This window comes from Salmo salar, chromosome ssa19 (genome assembly GCF_905237065.1).
Source record: "Salmo salar chromosome ssa19, Ssal_v3.1, whole genome shotgun sequence".
Taxonomy (NCBI): domain Eukaryota; kingdom Metazoa; phylum Chordata; class Actinopteri; order Salmoniformes; family Salmonidae; genus Salmo; species Salmo salar.
In genome coordinates this window covers 68,897,759-68,923,941 of record NC_059460.1, presented here as the reverse complement: position 1 = coordinate 68,923,941, position 26,183 = coordinate 68,897,759, and the positions used below count along the sequence as shown (strand labels likewise).

At 42.0% G+C, this 26,183-nt stretch overlaps 1 protein-coding gene across 2 annotated transcripts in view; it reads right to left on the bottom strand.

Moving 5' to 3' along the window:
- LOC106579432 (cadherin-23) overlaps window positions 1-26,183 on the bottom strand; it is a 706,260-nt gene that overhangs the window by 237,876 nt on the left and 442,201 nt on the right. For both annotated transcript variants that reach the window (XM_014159337.2, XM_014159338.2), the window contains exons 19-21: window positions 5,322-5,438; window positions 2,793-2,905; window positions 2,472-2,579 (exon numbers count right to left, since the gene is read on the bottom strand). In XM_014159337.2, the coding sequence (XP_014014812.2) occupies window positions 2,472-2,579; window positions 2,793-2,905; window positions 5,322-5,438 (338 nt within the window). The remainder of the gene's footprint in view (window positions 1-2,471; window positions 2,580-2,792; window positions 2,906-5,321; window positions 5,439-26,183) is intronic.

The following is a 26,183-nucleotide window of genomic DNA, read 5'->3' as shown; positions in this document are numbered from 1 at the left end:
CTGTGTTTTTTTCGTTGCAGCTTTTCTCTAGGTCATTCAATGCAGTATCCTTCAAATCTGCATGCCTGGGTATTCTTGCTATCTCTTTTTTCCCATTCATCCATAGTCATGCCACCGAAAGTATCAAAAGAAATGTTCCACTCATCCATTTCAGGTTTGGCAACAAAGTAACGATTTAGCCAGTCAACTGAAAAAAGTTTTGTATGTTGCTATGACAACCAGCTCAATTTGCTGTCTGTCTCTTTCCGACACATTCACTTTATATGGGAATGTGGAGATCGCGATTAAATATTGAAACAAAATTGAAAAGGTCGGAGAGACAGACAGCGAGGTTTATACAAATCTCTGCTTTTGAAAACCAAATGCTAGTCTAAAAGAAATGGGAGATAATGTCTAGATGCTTTTTATAGTGGAGATCAAGTTTACATTTCCTGGCAGGCTTGATGAGACAGTGGATTGCGCAGTGAGATGGAACAGAGTTAATGAACATTTCAACGTCATAGATTTAGCTGGTGGTAACTTGTGAAATAGACACCGGCTGTAATGCAGGTTTAACCAATCAGCATTCGGGATTAGACCCACCCGTTGTAAAAATTATGGCAAGAACAGCTCAAATAATCAAAGAGAAATGACAGTCCATCATTACTTCAAGACATGAAGGTCAGTCAATATGAAACATTTCAAGAACTTTGAAAGCTTCTTTAAGTGCAGTCACAAAAACCCTCAAGCTCTATGATGAAACTGGCTCTCATGAGGACCGCCACAGGAAAGGAGGACCCAGAGTTACATCTGCTGCAGAGGATACGTTTATTAGAGTTAAATGCACCTCAGATTGCTGCCCAAATAAATGCTTCATGGAGTTCAAGTAACAGACACATCTCAACATCAACTTTTCAGAGGAGACTGCGTGAATCAGGCCTTTTGCTGCAAAGAAACAACTACTAAAGGACACCAATAAGAAGAAAAGACTTGCTTGGGCCAAGAAACACCATCAATGGACATTAGACCAGTGGAAATCTGTCCTTTGGTCTGATGAGTCCAAATTTGAGATTTTTGGTTCCAACCGCTGTGTCTTTGTGAGACGAGGAGTAGGTGAACGGATGATCTCCGCGTGTGTGGTTCCCACCGTGAAGCATGGAGGATGAGGTGTGATGGTGGGGGTGCTTTGTTGGTGACACTGCCAGTGATTTATTTAGAATTCAACATTGCTACCACAGCATTCTGCAGCGATATGCTGGTTTGCACTTAGTTTTTCAACAAGACAATGACCCAACACACTTCCAGGCTGTGTAAGGACTATTTGACCAAGAAGAAGAGTGATGGAGTACTGCATCAGATGACCTGGCCTCCACAATCACCCAATTGAGATGGTTTGAGATGAGTTGGACCACAGAGTTACGGAAAAGCAGCCAACAAGTGCTCATCATATGTGGGAACTCATTCAAGACTGTTGGAAAAGCATTCCAGGTGAAGCTGGTTGAGAGAATGCCAAGCGTGTGCAAAGCTGTCATCAAGGCAAAGGGTGGCTACTTTGAAGAATCTAAAATCTAAAATATATTTTGATTTGTTTAACACTTTTTTGGTTAAATAGTTTTGATGTTTTCACTATTATTCTACAATGTAGAAAATATTAAAATAAAGAAAAACCTTTGAATGAGTAAGTGTTGATTTGCACTGTTGGACACTTGCTGTATCTTTCCACTTACTGTCAGAACACAGTGGGTTAGGTATACATATGCTCACTGCAATCAAGTCTTTCCGTTACCCGAATGTACTACATGTAGAAATGTCACTCGCCCCCAAATTCTAAACCTCATGTATTGTATGTCTCGCAGTTGATTTGTTGTCTTTCTGTTCGAGCACAGTAGGTTAGGCTCATATATGCTGCAATCAAGTATTTATTTGTCTGTCAGCAGACTCTGCACTACCTGTAGAAGTGTCTCTTTATCCCTTATCCATTTAGTATGTTTCCTCTGGCTACATATTGTACAGCACAGTCAATTTATTTCCTCCAAAATACCGTGCAGTCATATCCAATCAAAAATGTAAAAATTCCAATTCACTTAACTAGGCAAGCCAGTTAAGAACAAATTCTTATTTTCAATGACGGCCTAGGAACACTGGGTTAACTGCCTTGTTCAGGGGCAGAACGACAGATTTGTACCTTGTCAGCTCAGGGATTCGATCTTGCAACCTTTCGGTTACTAGTCCAATGCTCTAACCACTAGGCTACCTGCCACCCCACAGATGAAAGAGAACAGGAAAAATCCTATCCATAAAAAAGTGTAAAGTGGTTGAAAAATCTTACTTTCAATTGAATTGCTATGGACAAGGCAGTGGTCTGTCTGTCTCATGGAGTCCGCTCACCACAAAAGACCCTTGCTAATTTCTTCATATCTACTGTACAAGCCATAGTTCATTTCTGGGGGTCAGGGCATCAAATGTCAAAGATCAAGGCAAGCTGAACTCACAGAGATGACGTCAGTGTTGATGGGGCTCATCTCCACTACGTTGGCGTGATAGGGCTCGTCTCGCCACATGGGGGCATTGTCATTGATGTCCAGGATGGTGATGTTCACCTGGAGGGAGGAGTAGAAAGGATTAATGACTGTTCTGAGTTCAGTTAAAGTCTTAGAGACAGAGAAGAGGGAGAGAGAGAGGGGGAGAGAGAGAGAAATGGAGAGAGACAGCAAGGGAGAGAAAGAGAGAGAAAAAAGAGAGAGAAAGAGAAGAATCTAAATGCTCTGAGAACAATAAGAAACATCAAAAGGTGTGAGAATGGAGGTGGTTACCGTGGCAATGCCAGTCTTTTGCAGTGGCCCCACCCCTCCATCCACAGCTCTGACAATCAGGATGTACTCTGACTTCAGCTCTCTGTCCAGTAAGGCTGTAGTGGTGATCTCTCCTGAAACACACAGGTAATGCATAGGTCAAACACACATTAGACACAACACAGCATATACAAAAACACACAGACGCGCATGCATAGACACATGCACACTCGCTCTCTAGTGTAACGGGGTTAAGTGTTCTGCTAACAGCTTTGCTTCCTCCAACGGACCAACGGTTTGAGCCACCCAACAGGTACTGATTGGATGGCTCCATCCGCAACATTTCAAGCTAGCTGTGGAATGAGCTTACGGCACGTTCTTAATTACTTTGCACCACAGTGACTCAGTTCCTCATTTTATGATCGGATCCCCTGCCGCTTTTGGTTGCGCCCGGTCTCCAGAGGCAGCCAGCCAATGCATTGCTTTGGTCTGAAGTAACAGTTCTGCAGCACACACTACGCTCTCTCTCTCTTTCTCTTTGAAGTGTTCGCTGAGGAGGGGTAGCTACAGGGCTTGAAATTAATCGCCTCTGTCTGAGACGATTCAAAACAGACTCTGGATCCCAAATTCATACAACCACTGTACATTTTTTAAAGCAATGAGGCTGATGCAACAGATCAGACTTAAATTGTTGATTAACTTTTCATATTATAAGCGCAGAAATGCGCACACGGCAGTAGGATATGCATGAATGTTCCATAATGCAATTAGCGGGAACACACCGTTCTAAAGAAGCGCACTGCACATGTGAGCGGTTTTATGTGACAGAAATTAAAACATCTGTTACAAATGTAGAAAGAGGGGATATGTAAAAGACGCAAACATTAGCTTGAGTTGCTAATATGACTAGGATTGTGTCTTTAGCTGCTGGACAATGAAATTATGTGGATTTGAAAACCAATAGAATATGAAAGAAATGCTGGTTTCAATTACATAAGGAAGTGTTTATAAAATAAACCCCCTTAACATTTCTATGACCTGATTTTGGCAAGGCTACTTTGAAACAAGGTAAGACATGCCTCATAAAATGAGGATGGAAGTGCAGGACATACAATTTTTGTGGGGAGTGCAGAGGATTTTAAGTAAATGAATGAATGGCTACATAGCTAGCTAGCTAGCTAGCTCACTACACTCTACAATTCATAATAGACTGGCACTATGTAGTCAGATAGTTAGCTATACCTATTGCCAGAAAGTAAATACATTATTCAGCTAATAAAAACAGAATCTAATTCATGTTAATAAGCTAACCCCATCATTGTTATGGCCAGCCATCTTTGTCTTATGATAATGGTATTTGGTCATATGATTATGGCAGGATGCAAAGATAGGCAATAGAAAGAGTGATAGAGAGAGAGCACCAACCATGTTGAGGCAGGGAGAGGACTAACATGTAATCAGGTGAGAATTTGAGTTATAAGGCACTATTCAGTTCAACTCCTCATCTTTGCTGACTGTAGCCCTAGTGCTATAACAAACAGTTGTTGCCTGCATTCTGATTTAATTTGGTTGTCATGGCAGGGGTCAGAGACAGTCAGTAGAGAGAGGGAGAGCACAACCATGTTGAGGCACAGGGAGAGGACAAACAGATAATCATGTGACAATTTGGAATTGTAGTTATAAGGCTATCTGGTAAAGCACTTTGCACAGCAATTTATATTGTACACAGATTGGAACTATCGGTTCAACTTCTCATCTTTGCTGACTGTACCCCATTTGCTATAGCAAATGTATATTTTTTCAATTTTATTTTTACTAGCATGGTGAAGGGAACACAAATAGAATAATGGGTTTTGTTATATACTGGTTGATTATTTATTTAAAAAAACTGAGGCGTACGCAACTATGGGGCAAAACAGACGGGGTTGGCTTAGATGTTTGACCACTGTAAGCCATATTTCGTCTCCAATGTTTATTGAAAACATGAATGAGCACTTGTGGTCTCTCAAATATATCGTTACAGTTGTTGGTTAGCTAGCTTTAGCCATATTAGCATTGACATGAAATCCGTCAAAACACCTCAAAACAAGACATGGTATCAATAACAAGATGAAACGAGCTGAAACGAGCCACGTACAATTCCCCACATGGCAGTTTCTTGTCATTCTAGCTATCAATCTGGCCATCCAGAATCACAACAACACACAGACTATTGCCCCATGGAAGCGCTCACAACGTTTTTGTGACGTTGTCAGCCAACCCATCTATTAAAGATGGGGTGTGGTGGTGACTTTCTGAACAGTTAACAGTAAGAACACAATTTTAAGTAATATAGAAAAAATATGCCGTTTCAATTGTGATTGGGGTATACTGACCAATTTATGAGGACATTTTTTGATACATTTCCCCTTCAAAATTCACCAGAAATAACAATTTCACAGCTATTACCAAAAAATCTGAGAGGGGTGTTGACACCGGAACCCATTGACCCTTACCACCCCAATATCCAACACAAAGTTACGCCTTGCACACACATGCACACACACTCACCTGAGCGCGTGTTGAGGCGGAACTGGGAGGAGCCCTGTAGAGAGTAGATGAGTGAGGCCTGTCCAAACTCCCGGGAGGCGTCCAGATCAGTGGCATTCACAAACACAACCGTCGCCCCTGAGGAAGAGAGAGAGGGGAGGAGTGAGTGAGAAAGAGGGGGAGAAAGAGGAAGGGATATCAAGAGTGAGGGGTAAAAATGTATATGAGGAGTGAGAGAGAGGGGAGCAAGAGGGGGGATCAGTGAGAGAGGCATCTTTCAACCTCCACTCTCCCACACTCAGCTACACTGACAGAGTGGCACTGAGTGGGTTTATGGATTAGTGGATTATCAGCAGCTTGTTTGGTATTATGGTCCATGCATGGAAGAGCCCTGATAAATATCCAGGGAAGGTGATGAGAGGCTAGGTCCAGAGCCCCACGGTTAGCTAGTTAAGTTAGCTCCATGGTCCACCTCCACAGTCCACTTTGCTTTCAAATTGGCACTTCAGTGTGTGTGTTTGTGTGTGTGTGTGAGAGAGAGAGAGAGTATGTGTGTGTGCATGTGTGTTTGTCTGACACATTTGCCAAGCTCTGCAGTAGCTCTGGCGGACGAGGGAGTAGTCACTTATCTCAATTCCTCCAGGGTCAGGATGTGAAACAAAACTATTGTATACTCTGAAGACATTCATGAGAATGAATAGTGATAGTAATTTAACTGCACTGGCAAAATAATATGTAAAACTACATAAGAAGATATGAGACAAGAGGGGATACAAGTCGAGACATAAAAAACGATACAAAGCAAAGAAAGGAATATCATTGAAACTCAAGGTAAAGGGTAAGAAGTGATAGGGTGAGGTTTGGCCATTAAACTAGTCTATTATTATTGTACAAGGCAATTGTAATGATCTACAGTGTCAAAGCTGTTTGAATTGAACAGAAGGAATGAATGGACACCCAGTTTTAGCCATTGACCTCATTGTAACACCAGGGCTGGGTCTGAAAACGTGACTTGCTGTCCTTGTTTCCACCACTTCTGGCCTCTCTCCCAAAGTGCATTGGAGGATGGAGGAAGCAGGGTTTTTGAAGGCTAGTTTTTAGACACAACCCAGCTGTCTTCTGTGAGTGACTCCAACTGTAGATATATAATTTTGTATGTTATAAAGGGATTTACTTTGACTACGTAATGCATTCATGACACAGAAAATGATGTAGTATTGGACACCATCTGGATGTCACCGTGACATGTCAATTAACTAACGTAACGACAATCCAGTGCGAAATAAATGCAAATGATCAATACAATATGTCACGTCCTGACCAGCAGAGGGAGGTATGGTATCAGTTTTGGGTCAGGATGTGGCAGGTTTTTTGTATGTTAAGGGGTTTGTGTTGGTGATTAGACTCCCAATTGAAGGCAGGTGTGTTGAGTTGCCTTTGATTGGGAGTCTTATATAGTGGTGTGTGTTTTTCTTTGGGGTTGTGGGTAGTTGTTTTTGCACTGTGTTTTGTATAGCCTGCAAAACTGTTGCGAGTATCATTTATTGTTTTGTTTTTTCACTGTGGATGCTTTGCGTGTGTCTCATTAAAAGAAAATGAGTATCCACAACTCTGCTGCATTTTGGTCCTCTCTTCAACACCACGACATAACCTGTGACACAATAGTATTGTATCGAGGTGGTCACCGACGTGAGTTGCTTCCCACCGGTCAGCAATTGCTTCCCACCGGGCAGCTGTAGGCTGTCACATTTTGTTCCATCCCACTTGACTTCATTTGGAGTAGGATAGCAGCCTACACGACAAATAACTTGTAATATTGGTATAAACCATCTTGAAACCGGCTTGCGACAACACGGGGCACATTGTCCTTCACTCTCGCTAAGGAGAGGGAAGTAGCTAGATAGTGTATACAGTATTGGTAGAGAGAAATAGCTAGATAGGGTAGCCAATATCAGGCCAGGGGGACAGCTAAAGCACATTTATTGCAGTGATTTTCACTGAAAATGTGCAACTACGCCATTACTGTTTAGATTTGATTAAAAAAAATAAAATAATAATAATTCTGAAAACTCTCCCAAGTCCCAACTTCGGCAGACAAGTTTCAAATTCTCCCTGACGTTTCTAGCTACAAGCACAAACTAGCTAGCTTTGGAAGAGATCATCAGGACCACTGACTGAACTGATTGAAGTCCGTTCGTATCCAATTGACTCTCATTGCAAGACATACATCATCAAATTGGGAACCAGGTGTGTCTGTATAACCTCCCCCGTTCAAAATCTGCCCACAATAAGCATACCGATAAGCAGACCACCTGCCTTCCCGCTTTTGGGACAACGACTCCCATTGTTAGAGACTATCAAAACCAAATCAAATTGTATTTGTCACATGCGCCGAATACAACAGCTGTAGACCTTACAGTGAAATGCTTACTTACAAGCCCATACCAAAAAAAGTAAGAGGTAAAAATAACAAATAATTAAAGAGCAGCAGTAAAATAACAATAGCTGGGCTATATACAGGGGGTACCGGTACAGAGTTAATGTGTGGGGGCACCGGTGTCGAGGTAATTGAGGTAATATGTACATGTAGGTAGGGTTATTAAAGTCACTATGCATAGATAATAACAGAGAGTAGCAGCAGCGTAAAAGAGGAGGATGGGCAACGCAAATAGTCTGGGTTGTCATTTAATTAGATGTTCAGGAGTCTTATGGCTTGGGGGTAGAAGCTGTTTAGAAGCCTCTTGGACCTAGACGTACCGCTTGCCGTGCGGTAGCAGGGAGAACAGTCTATGACTAGGGTGGCTGGAGTCTTTGACAATTTTTAGGGCCTTCCTCTGACATCGCCTGGTAAAGAGGTCCTGGAAAGCAGGAAGCTTGTTGCCATTCCAGGCAGTGATACAACCCGTCAGGATGCTCTCGATGGTGCAGCTGTAAAACCTTTTGAGGATCTGAGGACCCTTGCCAAATATTTTCAGTCTCCTGAGGGGGAATAGGTTTTGTCGTGCCATTTTCACGACTGTCTTGGTGTGCTTGGACCATGTTAGTTTGTTGGTGATGTGGACGCCAAGGAACTTGAAGCTCTCAACCTGCTCCACTACAGCCTCATCCATGAGCGTTTATTTGTTCTTTGTGATCCCCCTCCCCCCCTTGGAATGAAGGGGGGGGAGGTATCACAAGAACAAATAAACTGCTCTCCCTTTCTCCTTTAAAGACTCTGAGTGGCCTTGAGGTAGGTCAGGAGACAAAAGACAGATGCTCTGGCGATCAGTTGACCATCTTTTACAACTCTTACAACCATCTTTAACAGCCAGGAATGTGGAGTTCAGGAGAAAGGGAGTCTGGCCATGATACCCATTGTAACAAAGAAAAGTGGCACCAATAGCCCACTGACATTTAAACACATTTCTGAAAAATGTATCAAACTGAAGCATACTGTGACATTTCTTCCATATTTTTCTGTCATTAAAAGGCATGTTTAGAACCTACAGGATACATACAGTTGAAGACGGAAGTTTACATATACTTAGGCTGGAGTCATTAAAACTCGTTTTTCAACCACTCCACAAACTATAGTTTTGGCAAGTTGGTTAGGAGATCTACTTTGTGCATGACACAAGTAATTTTTCCAACAATAGTTTACAGACAGATTATTTCACTTATAATTCACAGTATCACAATTCTAGTGGTTCAGAAGTGTACATACACTGAGTTGACTGTGCCTTTAACCTCTTTGGGCTAGGGGGTAGTATTTTGACGTCCAGATGAAAAGCGTGCCCAAAGTAAACTGCCTGTTACTCAGGCCCAGAAGCTAGGATATGCATATAATTGGTAGATTTGGATAGAAAACACTCTAAAGTTAAAATTATGTCTGTGAGTATAGCAGAACTGATATGGCAGGTGAAACCCCGAGGACAAACCATCAACAAAAAAAAAGAAATTCAGCCTACCACTGTTTCCAATGGCTGTCATGTTTATTATGAGGCAAAATCCTCCCAGATTGCAGTTCCTAGGGCTTCAACTAGATGTCAACAGTCTTTAGAAAGAGTTTCAGGCTTGTTTTTGGAAACATTTGCTAGAATTTGTAGTTTTTTTTACATTTTGGCTGTAGTGTTTTCATGCACGTGGATGAGAGCGCGTTCTTTGTTGTTTATCTCCGGTAAAGACAATAACGATTCTCCGTCTTAAATTTTATCGTTTATTTACGTATTAGGGTACCTGAGGTTTGATTGTAAACGTTGTTTGACCTGTTTGGAGAAGTTTATTGGTAACGTTTGGGATTCATTTTGCATGCATTTTGAAGGAGGGAAACCGGTGGATTATTGAATGAAGCGCGCCAGCTAAACTGAGTTTTTGGGGTAATAAAGAAGGACTTTATCGAACAAAAGGACCATTTGTGATGTAGCTGGGACCTTTTGGAGTGCCAACAGAAGAAGCTCTTCAAAGGTAAGGCTTTTATTATAATGCTATTTCTGACTTTCGTGGCGCACCTGCCTGGTTGAAAAATGTTTTTCATGCTTTTGTATGCGGGGCGCTGTCCTCAGATAATCGCATGGTGTGCTTTTGACATAAAGCCTTTTTGGAATCTGACTCAGCGGCTGGATTAACAAGAAGTTAAGCTTTATTTTGATGTATGACACTTGTATTTTCATGAATCTTAAATATTTCTATTTCTGTAATTTCAATTTCGCGCTCTGCAATTTCACCGGATGTTGTTGAGGTGGGTCGCTAGTGGAATGTCTGCGCCAGAAAGGTTAAAGCTTGTATTACCATATCATCTTTGTATGTACTGGTGGCCATCACAAAGCCCTGACCTCAATCGCATAGAAAATGTGTGGGCAGAACTGAAAAAGTGTGTGAGAGCAAGGAGGCCTACAAACCTGACTCAGTTACACCAGCTATCAGGAGGAATGGGCCAAAATTCACCCAACTTATTGTGGGAAGCTTGTGGAAGGCTACCCGAAACGTTTGACCCAAGTTAAATAATTTAAAGGCAATGCTACCAAATACTAATTGAGTGTATGTAAACTTCTGACCCACTGGGAATGTGATGAAAGAAATAAAAGCTGAAACAAATCATTCTCTCATTCTCTCCCTCTCTACTCTGACATTTCACATTCTTAAAATAAAGTGGTGATCCTAATTTACCTAATACAGGGAATTTTTACTAGGATTAAATGTCAGGAATTGTGAAAAACTGAGTTTAAATGTATTTGGGGTCACATAGAAATGTGCTTGTTATTGAAAGAAAAGCACATTTTTGGTCCATTAAAATAACATCAAATTGATCAGAAATGCAGTGTAGACATTGCTAATGTTGTAAATTACTATTGTAGCTGGAAACAACTGATTTTTTTATGGAATATCTACATAGGCGTACAGAGGCCCATTATCAGCAACCATCACTCTTGTGTTCCAATGGCAAGTTGTGTTAGCTAATCCAAGTTTATAATTTTAAAAGGCTAATTGATCACTAGAAAAACCTTTTGCAAGCTTAAAACTGAAAACAGCTGAAAACTGTTGTTCTGATAAAAAAAAATTATAAAACTGGCTGTCATGACTTCCGCCGAATGTTGGAGCCTCTCCTTGTTTGGGCGGAGTTCGGCGGTCGTCGTCGCCGGCTTTCTAGCTGCCACGATCCACATTTTTTTCCCCAGTTGTTATGTCTTGATTGTTCACACCTGGTTCCCATTACGTTATTATTATTTCCCTATTTAACCCTCTAGTTCTCATTATGTTTTGTGCGTGATTGTTTCCTGGTGTTGTGTTAGTCTTTTGTGTTAGGGTTTTGTTATTCGTGCATGGATTTATTTGGCTGATTATTTTCCCGAGTAAAGTACGATATTTTACTCAGTTCTGTGTTCTGTGCCTGGATCCGTCCTCATCTCTGCACAACTGACACCTGACAGAATCACGCACCACTTTTTTATGGAGTCAGCAGGTGCACCCAGTCCTCCGGTACCAGTGGAGGAAAGCGTCCAGCAGCACGCGACGATGCTCCAACATCTTGGCACAGCCATGGATCGCGTGCTGCTCACCATGGAGCGATGGGAAAGAGGGGGTGTTCCCACAACCCCATCAACTTCACTCCAACCAACACTACAACCCACACCGCTGTCCACCCCTCCGTCACCTGGACCCAGTGGGATTCGGCTCTCGCTCCTGAGCGCTTATGATGGGACGGCTGCTGGGTGCCAGGCGTTCCTGCTCCAGTTGGAGCTCTACCTGGTGGCCGTTCACCCGGCTCCCTCGGGATACGAGAGCGTGTCCACCCTCATCTCCTGTCTGTCGATTACAGGCTCAAAATGGCCAGAAACAAAGTTTCTTCTGAAACTTGTCAGTCTATTCTTGTTCTGAGAAATGAAGGCTATTCCATGCGAGAAATTGCCAAGAAACTGAAGATCTCGTACAGCGCTATGTACTACTCCCTTCACAGAACACGCAAACTGGCTCTAACCAGAATAGAAAGAGGAGTGGGAGGCCCCGGTGCACAACTGAGCAAGAGGACAAGTACATTAGAGTGTCTAGTTTGAGAAACAGCCGCCTCACAAGTCTTTTACTGGCAGCTTCATTAAATAGTACCCACAAAACACCAGTCTCAACGTCAACAGTGAAGAGGCGACTTCGGGATGCTGGCCTTCTAGGCAGAGTTGCAAAGAAAAAGCCATGTCTCAGACTGGCCAATAGAAAAAAAAGGTTAAGATGTGTAAAAGAACACAGAGACTGGACAGAGGTGATAACCACTCACTGGCAAAGTGCGAACCACTCACTGGCATCTGACTTTTTGAATACTTTATACTCCAGCTATCTGTATCCCCTCATCTATAAGCCCCCAACAGTGACCAGTTCATCTGCTACCCTTACTGACAATATTTTTACAAATTCTTTGAATAATGTGGCTAATACAGGTATACTTTATACTGACATTTCTGACCTCTTTCTAATTTTCCACTTCTTTTTAGCAGCTGGAAATGAACAGACTGATTAGTAGCATTAAATGTAGAATATATAATATTGTGAGCACTTAAAGATGTTGATTGATTATATTTAATGGGAAAATGTTCCTAATCAGGCCGATGTCGAGTCTGCTTACCAGACTTTTCTCACATCTTTCAATTCTGTATTTCACCAATGCTTACCCTTAATTAAACCATGTATGAGAGCAGCGGATGGGTTCTGGAAACCTTGGTTTACCGCCGGTCTCAAAAAATCCTCAGTAAAAAAAACTAGTTGTATAAAAAGTTTCTCACAAATTTACTCACCTACTTCGGATATCCATAAAAATATAATTTACTAACATATTCCAAGAATCCTTAAATAATACAACGTCAACTTGGACAATCATCAATCAACTGTTGAGTAAGAAAAAGGCATCTAAACTATCCCATCTCAATGTATTGTTGGAAATAAGACCTAGAGTGATCCTGATGTTTTTTTTCTGGTGAATGTGGGTTCCTCTCTGTCAAAGAAATTTGAGAAAATGTATGGAAATCCCTTGAATTACATTAAGAGACATTTCCCTTCTCTGCTTCAATTTGATCCTTGTGATGTAATGGAGGTGATGGAGGTTATTGGTAACTTAAAGATACACTATAAGATACACCTGTGCCCAAAAAAGTGAAGGTAACCTGCCTAAATGACTACTGCCCTGTAGCACTCACGTTGAAAAGATGGTCATGGCTCACATCTACACCATCATCCCAGAAACCCTAGACCCACTCCAATTTGCATACCTCCCCAACAGATCCACAGATGATACAATCTCAATCGCTCTCCACACTGCCCTTTCCCACCTGGACAAAACTAACACCTATGTGAAAATACTGTTCATTGACTACAGTTCAACACCATAGCGCACTCAAAAATCATCACTAAGTTAAGAAACATGGGACTAAACACCTCCCTCTGCAACTGAATCCTAGACTTCCTGATGGGCCGCCCCCACGTGGTAAGGGTAGGTAACAACACATCTGCCACGTTGATCCTCAAAACAGGGGCCCCTCAGGGGTGTGTGCTCAGTCCCCTCCTGTAATCCCTATTCACTCATGACTGCATGGCCAGGCATGACTCCAACACCATCATTAAGTTTGCCGATGACACAACAGTCCGACAACCAACAACGATGAGACAGCCTATAGGGAGGAGGTCAGAGACCTGGCCGTGTGGTGCAAGAACAACAACCTCTCCCTCAACGGATCAAGACAAAGGAGGTGATTGTGGACTACAGGAAAAGGAGGACTGAGCATGCCCACATTCTCAATGACAAAACCTATTCCCCCTCAGGAGACTGAAAAGATTTTGCATGAGTCCTCAGATCCTCAAAAAGTTATACAGCTGCACTATCGAGAGCATCCTGACTGGTTGCATCACTGCCTGGTATGGCAACTGTTCGGCCTCCATCTGCAAGGCAAAACAGAGGGTAGTGCGTATGGCCCAGTACCTCACTGGGGCCAAGCTTCCTGCCATCCAGGACCGTAACCCAGGCGGTGTCAGAGGAAGGCCCTAAAAATTGTTAAAGACTCCAGCCACCCTAATCATAGACAGTTCTCTCTGCTACCACATGGCAAGCGTTATCGGAGCGCCAAGTCTAGGTCCAAAAGACTTCTTAACAGCTTCTACCCCAAGCCATAAGACTCCTGAACAGCTAATCAAATGGCTACCCAGACTATCTGCTTCCCACCCAACCTTTTCCGCTACTGCTACTCTCTGTTTATTAACTATGCATAGTCACTTTAACTATACCTACATTTACATATTACCTCAATTACCTCAGCTAACCAGTGCCCCCACACATTGACTCTGTTCCGGTACCCCCTGTATATAGCCTCACTATTGTTTGTTTTACTGCTGCTCTTTAATTATTTGTACCATTTTTTTTTAAACATTTTTTTTACTTATCTGTTTTTTACTTAACTTCTTTGGGATAGGGGGCAGTATTTTCACGGCCGGATAAAAAACGTACCCAATTTAATCTGGTTACTACTCCTGCCCTGAAACTAGAATATGCATATAATTAGTAGATTTGGATAGAAACCACTCTAAAGTTTCTAAGACTGTTTGACTGCTGTCTGTGAGTATAACAGAACTCATATGGCAGGCCAAAATCTGAGAAGATTCCATACAAGAAGTGCCCTGTCTGACAATATGTTGTCCTTCTGTTGCATCTCTATCGACAATACAGCATCTGTGCTGTAACGTGACACTTTCTAAGGCTTCCATTGGCTCTCTAAAGCCGCCAGAAAGTGGAATGGGGTGTCTGCTGTCTCTGGGCAAAGTACAGCAGCAGAGTTTGAAAGTGGGCAGCCTGGCGACAGTGAGACTGGAGATGCGCGGTCACGAGACTTCTAAATTTTTTCTTTCAGTCTTTGAATGAATACAACGTCGCCCGGTTGGAATATTAGCGCTATTTTATGAGAAAAATAGCAAAAAAATAATTTTAAACAGCGTTTGACATGCTTCTAAGTACGGTAATGGAATATTTTGACATTTTTGGTCACGAAATGCGCTCGCGCGTTACCCTTCGGATAGTGACCTGAACGCATGAACAAACGGAGGTATTTGGATATAACTATGGATTACTTGGAACCAAAACAACAACATTTGTTGTTGAAGTAGAAGTCCTGGGAGTGCATTCTGATGAAGAACAGCAAAGGTAATCCAATTTTTCTAATAGTAATTCTGAGTTTAGGTGACCCCGAAGTTGGCGGATGTCAAAATAGCTAGCTGTGATGGCCGAGCTATGTACGCAGAATATTGCAAAATGTGCTTTCGCCGAAAAGCTATTTTAAAATCGGACATAGCGATTGCATAAAGGAGTTCTGTATCTATAATTCTTAAAATAATTGTTATGTATTTTGTCAACGTTTATCATGAGTAATTTAGTAAATTCACCAGACGTTTTCGGTGGGTATGCTAGTTCTGAACATCACATGCTAATGTAAAAATATGAACTTGATTGAACAAAACATGCATGTATTGTATAACATAATGTCCTATGAGTGTCATCTGATGAAGATCATCAAAGGTTAGTGCTGCATTTAGCTGTGGTTTTGGTTTATGTGACATATATGCTTGCTTGGAAAATGGCTGTGTGATTATTTGTGTCTATGTACTCTCCTAACATAATCTAATGTTAGGCTGTAAAGCCTTTTTGAAATAGGACAATGTGGTTAGATTAACGAGAGTCTTATCTTTAAAATGGTTTAAAATAGTTGATTGTTTGAGAAAATTGAATTGTGGTATTTTAGTTGGTTTTGTATTTCGCGCCGTGCGATGCCATTGGCTGTTGGCTAAGGGTTCCGCGCTAGCGGAACGTCTGTCCTCAACAGGTTAACACTTATTTTTCTGAAAACTGCATTGTTGGTTAAGGGCTTGTAAGTAAGCATTTCACTGTAGGTCTACACCTGTTGTGTTCGGCACATGTGACAAATAAGATTTGATTCGAACCCTTAAAACGGACGCTATTTGCTCTAGCGCCTTTGTGTTAAGACTTCTGTGTTTATAAAGGTTTGTAATGTGCAAAAGTGCAATGTACGTCTCAAAATAATGAAATAACATTGTTAAAAACCCTTTAGAAGCCTATAGCAGCCGCAAACAGCCTTGTATTCCTAATAATAATAATCTGTGTCAATACGTTTCTAACAACCTGTTGTCGTATTTGCATGGCTGTTGTCATCAACCAGAAACAGGGTTTAATGAAATTTGACATTTTAAACTATTTTTTTCACTTCAATAGTCAAAATGATGGCGCCGAAGCGGCCATAGCTTTTCACTGTATAAGAGACTGAACAATAATATGAACGCAAAAGGCAACAACTTCAAAGATTTTAGTGTGTTACAGTTCATATGCGGAAATCAGTCAATTGAAATAAATGCATTACACACTAATCTATGGATTTCACATGACTGGGAATACAGATACAGTATGTATCCGGTGTGACCACCATTTGCCCCATTTGCCTCATTCTTCAAAGTAGCCACCCTTTGCCTTGATGACAACTTTGCACACTCTTGGCATTCTCTCAACCAGATTCATGAGGTAGTCACCTGGAATGCATTTCAATTAACAGGTGTGTCTTGTTAAACATTCATTTGTGGAATTTATTTCCTTCTTAATGCATTTGAGCCATTCAGTTGTTTTGTGACAAGGTAGGGGTGGTATACAGAGGATAGCCCTATTTGGTAAAAGACCAAGTCCATGTTATGGCAAGAACGGCTCAAATAAGCAAAGAGAAATGACAGTCCATCTTTATTTTAAGACATGAAGGTCAGTCAATACATAACATTTCAAGAACGTTTAAAGTTTCTTCAAGTGCAGTCGCAAAAACCATCAAGCGCTATGATGAAACTGGCTCTCATGAGGATCGCCACAGGAAAGGATGACCCAGAGTTACCTCTGCTGCAGAGGATAAGTTCATTGGAGTTACCAGCACCTCAGATTGCACCCCAAATAAATGCTTCACAGAGTTCAAGTAACAGACACATCTCAACATCAACTGTTCAGAGGAGACTGTGTGAATCAAGCCTTCATGGTTGAATTTATGCAAATACACCACTAATAAAGGACATCAATAAGAAGAGACTTGCTTGGGCAAAGAAACACGAGTAATGGACATTAGACCGGTGGAAATCTGTCCTTTGGTCTGATGAATCCAAATTTGAGATTTTTGGTTCCAACCTCCGTGTCTTTGGGAGACGCAGAGTTGGTGAATGGAGGATCTCTGCATGTGTGGTTCCCATCGTGAAGCATGGAGGAGGAGGTGTGATGGTATGGGGGTGCTTTGCTTGTGACACTGTCAGTGATTTATTTAGAATGTAAGGCACACTTAACCAGCATTGCTACCACAACATTCTGCAGCTATACGCAATCCCATCTGGTTTGTGCTAAGTGGGACTATCATTTGTTTTTCAACAGGACATTGACCCAACACACCTCCAGGCTGTGTAAGGGCTATTTGACCAAGAAGGAGATTGATGGAGTATTGCATCAGATAACCTTGCCTCCACAATCACCCAACCTCAACCCAGTTGAGATGGTTTGGGATAAGTTGGAACCCAGAGTGATGGAAAAACAGCCAACAAGTGCTCAGCATATGTGGGAACTCCTTCAAGAATGTTGTAAAAGCATTCCAGGTGAAGCAGGTTGTGAGAATAACAAGAGTGTGCAAAGCTGTCCTCAAGGCAAAGGGTGGCTTTTTTGAAGAATCTCAAATATAATATATTTTTTGATTTCTTTAACACTTTTTTGGTTACTATATGATTTCATGTGTTATTTCATAGTTTTGATGTCTGCATTATTTTCCCACAATGTAGAAAATAGTAGAAATAAAGTAAAACCCTTGAATGAGTAGGTGTGTCCAAACTTTTGACTGGTACTGTATATTATGATAAATAGAATTGAAACGTGTATCTCTTTATGGTAAGTGGTAAAATAAGTATAGCCAGTTATAATTGTACTGGCTTAGCAGATACTAAGAAAAGACGATCAGTATTTACCTGGTTAAAAGAGGATGGAGAATCTCCTTCTTGGTCAGAAGGAATATAATATCTACTGTTTACAGGAAACTCATTCAACAACTTTGGAGATACTTCTCCCATGGGCAAAAAAACTCAAAAGGGGTGATGATATTAATTAACAATAATTTTGATCCAAACGTGCAATTTGTTACAACAGATCCGCAAGGAAGATGGATCCTTTTAATTATTTTATTGGACCATAAACAGATTTGGCTCATTAATCTATACAGTCCAAATAATGATGATCCACGTTTCTTTAAAAAATATATATAACAATTTATCAAGCCTACAAACAATAAGCGACTCAATTATTATGGTGGGAAATTATAATACGGTTTTAAATAACTCAATGGACCATAAAGGAAATCACACAAGAACTATCATCCTCATGCACTTCCTGTTGTGTTCGTTTCATGTTAAATAATTCTGTGTTCCCGGTCCAAAAAGACTGCCCCATTATAGCTGATTATAAATCCATAATAATACATATATTATCACCTAATGTTGTGTTATATCTTTTTATCATCTTAAGTTCTTGTGAACATTACAAGTTTTGAACTTCTATTTGCTATTTATGGCCTGTAGGCCTCATTGATCTGAGCTCATACAACTCGTTTCTGAGTAAAAAAAGCATAATGTTTGGATTATTTTATAACAAATACTTTTATATTATTTTATAACAAATACTCAGATGGAACTTATTGTGCTATTTATCACAGACTACTTTGTGTCAAAGTTTAACTCCTTAGAGCTAGACTATAACACAATTGATATGGTAGGCAACATTCCAAAGAAAAACCAACCAGAAATATTTTGTTTTTGAGGTCCCAGGCTCATATAATGGGAAGCTTTGGGTCCTATACAATTCCAGCTCCCAGATTGCAATTCTTGTGGCTTTCACTAGATGTCAACAGTCTATTTTTAAGGTTTCAGGGTTGTTTCTTCAAAAACCGGCAAGAACTTCGATCGTTTGTACAAAGCCTCAAAAAAGCTTTTATATACCAGAGCTGCAAGACAAGTTCAATATATTATTGAAACAATTTTGCGATTGTTTGTGAGAATGCCAACAGGTGTGGTTCCCGTGGGGAAAGATTCTATTCTATTCTAAAGGTTCCCGTGGGGGTTGCCATGGAATCCAAGAAGGGAAGTGAGGTGTGTGTGTGTGTGTGTGTGTGTGTGTGTGTGTGTGTGTGTGTGTGTGTGTGTGTGTGTGTGTGTGTGTGTGTGTGTTATTGTGGACACACATTGCATGTGGGGTCTGGGAGAGCAAGTGTGTCCATCTGATGAATGGGCATGTGCCTGAACTCAATTTTATACACGAATTGTAGTCTCACCCATTTATTTCTAGTGACCAGTCATTTTTGACCAAGGAACATTACAGGTGTAAAAAAGTTAAATAAAACACCCAAAATGTAATGAAAATCATCAAACTGTATTTTGTGTGTTCAGATGCCCTGTGTGGACAAAGTCATGGAATCTTATGGCAATCAGATTAAATGAACTTCATTTTTTAGAGAGAGAACTTGTAAATGGGTCCAATTTGACCAGAACACAGCAGGAGGGTTAAGGAAATTAAGAATATTATGGATATTTTGGAACTAGTACAAATATGGAGGCTTCAATATCCTGACTTAGTGAGATATACATGGCGGAGGCTCAATCAAGCTAGTTTTCTTGACTACTTTCTTCTGTCATTCTTGTTGGCACCAGAAGTAAAACAAATACTTTATATGGACACAGAATGGAGACGGACCGTCAAATAAATGGCATAAACAGTGCCTTCGGAAAGTATTCAGACCCCTTGTCTTCTTCCACATTTTGTTAGATTACAGCCTTATTCTAAAATGGACTTTAACCTGTTAGGGCTAGGGGGCAGTATTGACACGGCTGGATAAAAAACGTACCCGATTTAATCTGGTTACTACTCCTGCCCAGTAGCTAGAATATGCATATAATTATTGGCTTTGGATAGAAAACACCCTAAAGTTTCTAAAACTGTTTGAATGGTGTCTGTGAGTATAACAGAACTCATATGGCAGGCCAAAACCTGAGAAGATTCCATGCAGGAAGTGGCCTGTCTGACAATTTCTTGCCCTTCTTGATTATCTCTATCCATTACAGAGGATCTCTGCTGTTACGTGACACTTCCTACGGCTCCCATGGGCTCTCAGAAGGCGGCAAAAAGCTGAATCGTGGCTTTGCAGGCTCTGGCTGAAAAAAAGTAGCGCGTTTGGGTAGTGGCTGGTTACAGTACTGTGAAACTCAGGCGCGTGCCCGAGTCGACCGAATGCTTTGTTTTCTTTTGTCTGTTTACCTAAACGCAGATTCCCGGTCGGAATATTATCGCTTTTTTACGAGAAAAATGGCATAAAAATGGATTTTAAACAGCGGTTGACATGCTTCGAAGTACGGTAATGGAATATTTAGAATTTTTTTGTCACGGATTGCGCCATGCTCGTGACCCTTATTTACACTTCGGATAGTGTCTTGAACGCACGAACAAAACGCCGCTGTTTGGATATAACTATGGATTATTTTGGACCAAACCAACATTTGTTATTGAAGTAGCAGTCCTGGGAGTGCATTCTGACGAAGAACATCAAAGGTAATCAAACTTTTGTAATAGTAAATCTGACTTTGGTCAGGGCTAAACTTGCTGGGTGTCTAAATGGCTAGCCGTGATGGCTGGGCTATCTACTGAGAATATTGCAAAATGTGCTTTCACCGAAAAGCTATTTTAAAATCGGACACCTCGATTGCACAAAGGAGTTCTGTATCTATAATTCTTAAAATAATTGTTATGTTTTTTGTGAACGTTTATCGTGAGTAATTTAGTAAATTGTTAGTAAATTCCCCGGAAGTTTGCGGGGGGTATGCTAGTTCTGAACGTCACATGCTAATGTAAAAAGCTGTTTTTTGATATAAATATGAACTTGATTGAACAAAACACGCATGTATTGTATAACATAATGTCCTAGGTGTGTCATCTGATGAAGATCATCAAAGGTTAGTGCTGCATTTAGCTGTCTTCTGGGTTTTTGTGACATTATATGCTAGCTTGAAAAATGGGTGTGTGGAAGGCTACCTGAAATGTTTGACCCAAGTTAAACAATTTATAGGCAATGCTGCCAAATACTAATTGAGTGTTTGTAAACTTCTGACCCACTGGGAATGTGATGAAAGAAATAAAATCTGAAAGAAATAATTCTCTCTACTATTATTCTGACACTTCACATTCTTAAAATAAAGTGGTGATCATAACTGACCTAAGACAGAGAATTTTTACTAGGATTAAATGTCAGGAATTGTGAAAAACTGAGTTTGAATGTATTTCGCTAAGGTGTGTGTAAACTTCCGACTTCAACTGTAAGTATAGCAGATCCCCTTATTGTATGGAACACTTTGACATGTGCCTTTAGAGGCCTTGCAATTCAATACTCATCTTTAAAACAATAGCAATTCAGGACAAAATAGTTTATTTTAACAAAGGAAATAGAGGGACTAACAGTACAGATAGCAATACAAACTGTACCATATAGGCACAGAATGAGTTAGAAAAAAAACACAAAGAACTGGAGGAACTTACTCAAGAAAGATTAGGTGTAATATATTATACAACTTAATCGAACTGGATTGAATATGGGAAGAAATGCACACAATTCTTTTTTAGTCTTCAGCATAGAAATTCTACCATACTGAATTGGTAACACTTTATTTGACACCCAGCTTGATAATCATACAAGCCAGAGTGTCATTTCATGTACTTGCCCTTATATCAGTCAACAGTCAAAAAGAGGGTGTCTTGTCCTGCTCCTGATGCGAAAAAACAAACATGGTGGCGTGCACAAATGACCCATCATCAGATTACCTTTGATTTCGATAAAGTGTTTTACGAAATTATTTCAATGAGCTCACCCGTGATGTGATGAATTGGACATAGTAATTGCTATTAGCTAACTCCTATTATGGTTTCTGTCACCCGAAAGTTAGCTAAATTTGACCGCTTGTGTTAGGTCACTCTTTCCTCAGTTAGCACTACGACTAATGTAGCCTACATTTTCCGGTTTGGATGAGAATTGTGTTATGCTGTCACTACTTCTGTGAATGTCTGAACATTGCATCCAAAAATAAACTGGTCACATTGAGGACATACCATTGTAAATACTGTGCTTGTACAAAACGTTTCCGTGAATAAACAGAGGCCAGCTCAAACGCTGACTGTTGAGTCAATCGTAAGTGGACGTTCTAAATAAGTGTTCTAACCACACCGGTTTGAGCGTACACTTCAGGGACCATTGTAGAATAACCCCTCACGTGTGTGTTCGTACGTGACCGATTTTGAAGGGGATTTTTTTATTATGTTACTTGGATTGACGCACCAGTGCATCAATCAACTCTAGGGTGTTAAAGTTGTGTATAGTAACCCCAGGTGTAAAATAGTAAATAATGGCTAATTCTCAGAAAGTATTAAACTGTCAAGAGGAGTAAAACAAGGTTGTCCACTATCAGCATATCTGTTTAGTATGGCCATCAAAATGTTAGCTATTAAAATCAGATCCAACAATAATATCAATGGGCCAGAAATCCAGGGCTTAAAAATAAAGGTGTCATTGTACGCTGATGATTCATTTTTTATTTTAAATCCACAATTTAATCCCTGCACATTCTCATAGAGGATCTAGATCATTTTTCTAACCTATCTGGATTACAAACGGATTATGACAAGTATTTTTATGGATTTTTATTTTTTATTTTATTTAACCTTTATTTAGCTAGGCAAGTCAGTTAACAACAAATTCTTATTTACAATGATGGCCTACCAAAAGGCAAAAGGCCTCCTGCGGGGACGGGGGCTGGGATTAAAAATAAAAATATAGGGCAAAACACACATCATGACAAGAGAGACACCACAACACAACATAAAGAGAGAGCTAAGACAACAACATAGCAAGAGTGTACCATTAGGGTAACCTCAACCCACTATAAAAGCAGTCGCACCACGCTTCGCTCCACAGGTAATATTACACTTCGCTACATTACAACGGCTTGATTTGTTTGATCTGAGCAATTCTTCTTAGCTAGCTACATAGCCGTCTTTGTATCAAAGATAATTGTGTAGTTTAGAGTAACTGAGTAATTATCGAGGCTAGCTATCTTCGTCCTCCTAACGTAGTCAACACTGCTAGCTGCTAGCTAGCTAGTCATCACTGTTAGCTAGCCAACTTCTACCGACTAGCAGCACCGCAGAAACTATTACATTACAACGCAACGACTTGATTAGTGTGGTGTTAGTGTTAGTTAGCCAGCTACATAGTTGTCTTTGCTGTCTCTGTATCTAAGATAATTGTGTAGTTTGAGTTTGAGTATTATCGAGGTGTGCTAGCCAGCCGCGACGCGGCGCCAGACTTACTCAACACACCTAGTCATCATTAACCCACTGCCAGCTAGCCAACCGTTACCGACTAGCAGCGCTGTAGTTACTAATACTTTACAACGGAACGATTTGACTAGTGCAGTGTTACCTAGCTAGCTACCTAGTTGTCTTTGTCATAGCTTGATAATTGTTAATTGATAATTGTTAGTTAGCCAGCCATCGAGGTTAGCTAGCCAGCTATTTCCGTCCCCCGCGACGCCATTTTTCCTAACCTAGCCAACTAGCCAACTATTACCGACGAGCAGCATTGTTGAAACTAAATACACTACAAGGAACGTCTTGATTAGTGTTATGTTAGCTAGCTAGCTACAAAGTTGCTTTGTATCATGACAAGGTGTAGTACTGAAACTACCGAGGTTACCTAGCCAGCTACACGTTCAAAGTCAACAACGCAGCCACTGCTAGCTAGCCTACTCCACCAGCCAGCAGTACTGTATCATTTTAGTCAATAACATTTTTGCAACGTAAGCTTAACTTCCTGAACATTCGAGACGTGTAGTCCACTTGTCATTCCAATCTCCTTTGCATTAGCGTAGCCTCTTCTGTAGCTTGTCTACTATGTGTCTGCCTATCCCTGTTCTCTCTCCTCTGCACAGGCCATACAAACGCTCCACACCGCGTGGCCGCTGCCACTCTAACCTGCTGGTCCCAGCGCGCACGACCCACGTGGAGTTCCAGGTCTCCGGCAGCCTCTGGAACTGCCGGTCTGCGGCCAACAAGGCTGAGTTCATCTCAGCCTATGCTACCCTCCAGTCCCTAGACTTCCTGGCGCTGACGGAAACATGGATCACCACAGATAACACTGCTACTCCTGCTGCTCTCTCCTCGTCTGACTACGTGTTCTCGCATACCCCTAGAGCATCGAGCCAGCGGGGTGGTGGCACTGGAATCCTCATCTCTCCCAAGTGGACATTCTCTCTTTCTCCCCTGACCCATCTGTCTATCACCTCATTTGAATTCCATGCTGTCACAGTTACCAGCCCTTTCAAGCTTAACATCCTTATCATTTATCGCCCTCCAGGTTCCCTTGGAGAGTTCATCAATGAGCTTGACGCCTTGATAAGTTCCTTTCCTGAGGATGGCTCACCTCTCACAGTTCTGGGTGACTTTAACCTCCCCACGTCTACCTTCGACTCATTCCTCTCTGCCTCCTTCTTTCCACTCCTCTCCTCTTTCGACCTCACCCTCTCACCTTCCCCCCCTACTCACAAGGCAGGCAATACGCTTGACCTCATCTTTACTAGATGCTGTTCTTCCACTAATCTCATTGCAACTCCCCTCCAAGTCTCCGACCACTACCTTGTATCCTTTTCCCTCTCGCTCTCATCCAACACTTCTCACTCTCCCCCTACTCGGATGGTATTGCGCCGTCCCAACCTTCGCTCTCTCTCTCCCGCTACTCTCTCCTCTTCCATCCTATCATCTCTTCCCTCTGCTCAAACCTTCTCCAACCTATCTCCTGATTCTGCCTCCTCAACCCTCCTCTCCTCCCTCTCTGCATCCTTTGACTTCCTCTGTCCCCTATCCTCCAGGCCGGCTCGGTCCTCCCCTCCTGCTCCGTGGCTCGACGACTCACTGCGAGCTCACAGAACAGGGCTCCGGGCAGCCGAGCGGAAATGGAGGAAAACTCGCCTCCCTGCGGACCTGGCATCCTTTCACTCCCTCCTCTCTACATTTTCCTCTTCTGTCTCTGCTGCTAAAGCCACTTTCTACCACTCTAAACTCCAAGCATCTGCCTCTAACCCTAGGAAGCTCTTTGCTACCTTCTCCTCCCTCCTGAATCCTCCTCCCCCTCCCCCCTCCTCCCTCTCTGCGGATGACTTCGTCAACCATTTTGAAAAGAAGGTTGACGACATCCGATCCTCGTTTGCTAAGTCAAACGACACTGCTGGTCCTGCTCACACTGCCCTACCCTGTGCTTTGACCTCTTTCTCCCCTCTCTCTCCAGATGAAATCTCGCGTCTTGTGACGGCCGGCCGCCCAACAACCTGCCCACTTGACCCTATCCCCTCCTCTCTTCTCCAGACCATTTCCGGAGACCTTCTCCCCTACCTTACCTCGCTCATCAACGCATCCTTGACTGCTGGCTACGTCCCTTCCGTCTTCAAGAGAGCGAGAGTTGCACCCCTTCTGAAAAAACCTACACTCGATCCCTCCGATGTCAACAACTACAGACCAGTATCCCTTCTTTCCTTTCTCTCCAAAACTCTTGAACGCGCCGTCCTTGGCCAGCTCTCTTGCTATCTCTCTCAGAATGACCTTCTTGATCCTAATCAGTCAGGTTTCAAGACTGGGCATTCAACTGAGACTGCTCTTCTCTGTGTCACGGAGGCTCTCCGCACTGCTAAAGCTAACTCTCTCTCCTCTGCTCTCATCCTTCTAGACCTATCTGCTGCCTTTGATACCGTGAACCATCAGATCCTCCTCTCCACCCTCTCCGAGCTGGGCATCTCCGGCACCGCGCACGCTTGGATTGCGTCCTACCTGACAGGTCGCTCCTACCAGGTGGCGTGGCGAGAATCTGCACCACGTGCTCTCACCACTGGTGTCCCCCAGGGCTCTGTTCTTGGCCCACTCCTATTCTCGCTATACACCAAGTCACTTGGCTCTGTCATATCCTCACATGGTCTCTCATATCATTGCTATGCAGATGACACACAATTAATCTTCTCCTTTCCCCCTTCTGACAACCAGGTGGCGAATCGCATCTCTGCATGTCTGGCAGACATATCAGTGTGGATGACGGATCACCACCTCAAGCTGAACCTCGGCAAGACGGAGCTGCTCTTCCTCCCGGGGAAGGACTGCCCGTTCCATGATCTCGCCATCACGGTTGACAACTCCCTTGTGTCCTCCTCCCAGAGTGCTAAGAGCCTTGGCGTGACCCTGGACAACACCCTGTCGTTCTCCACCAACATCAAGGCGGTGACCCGATC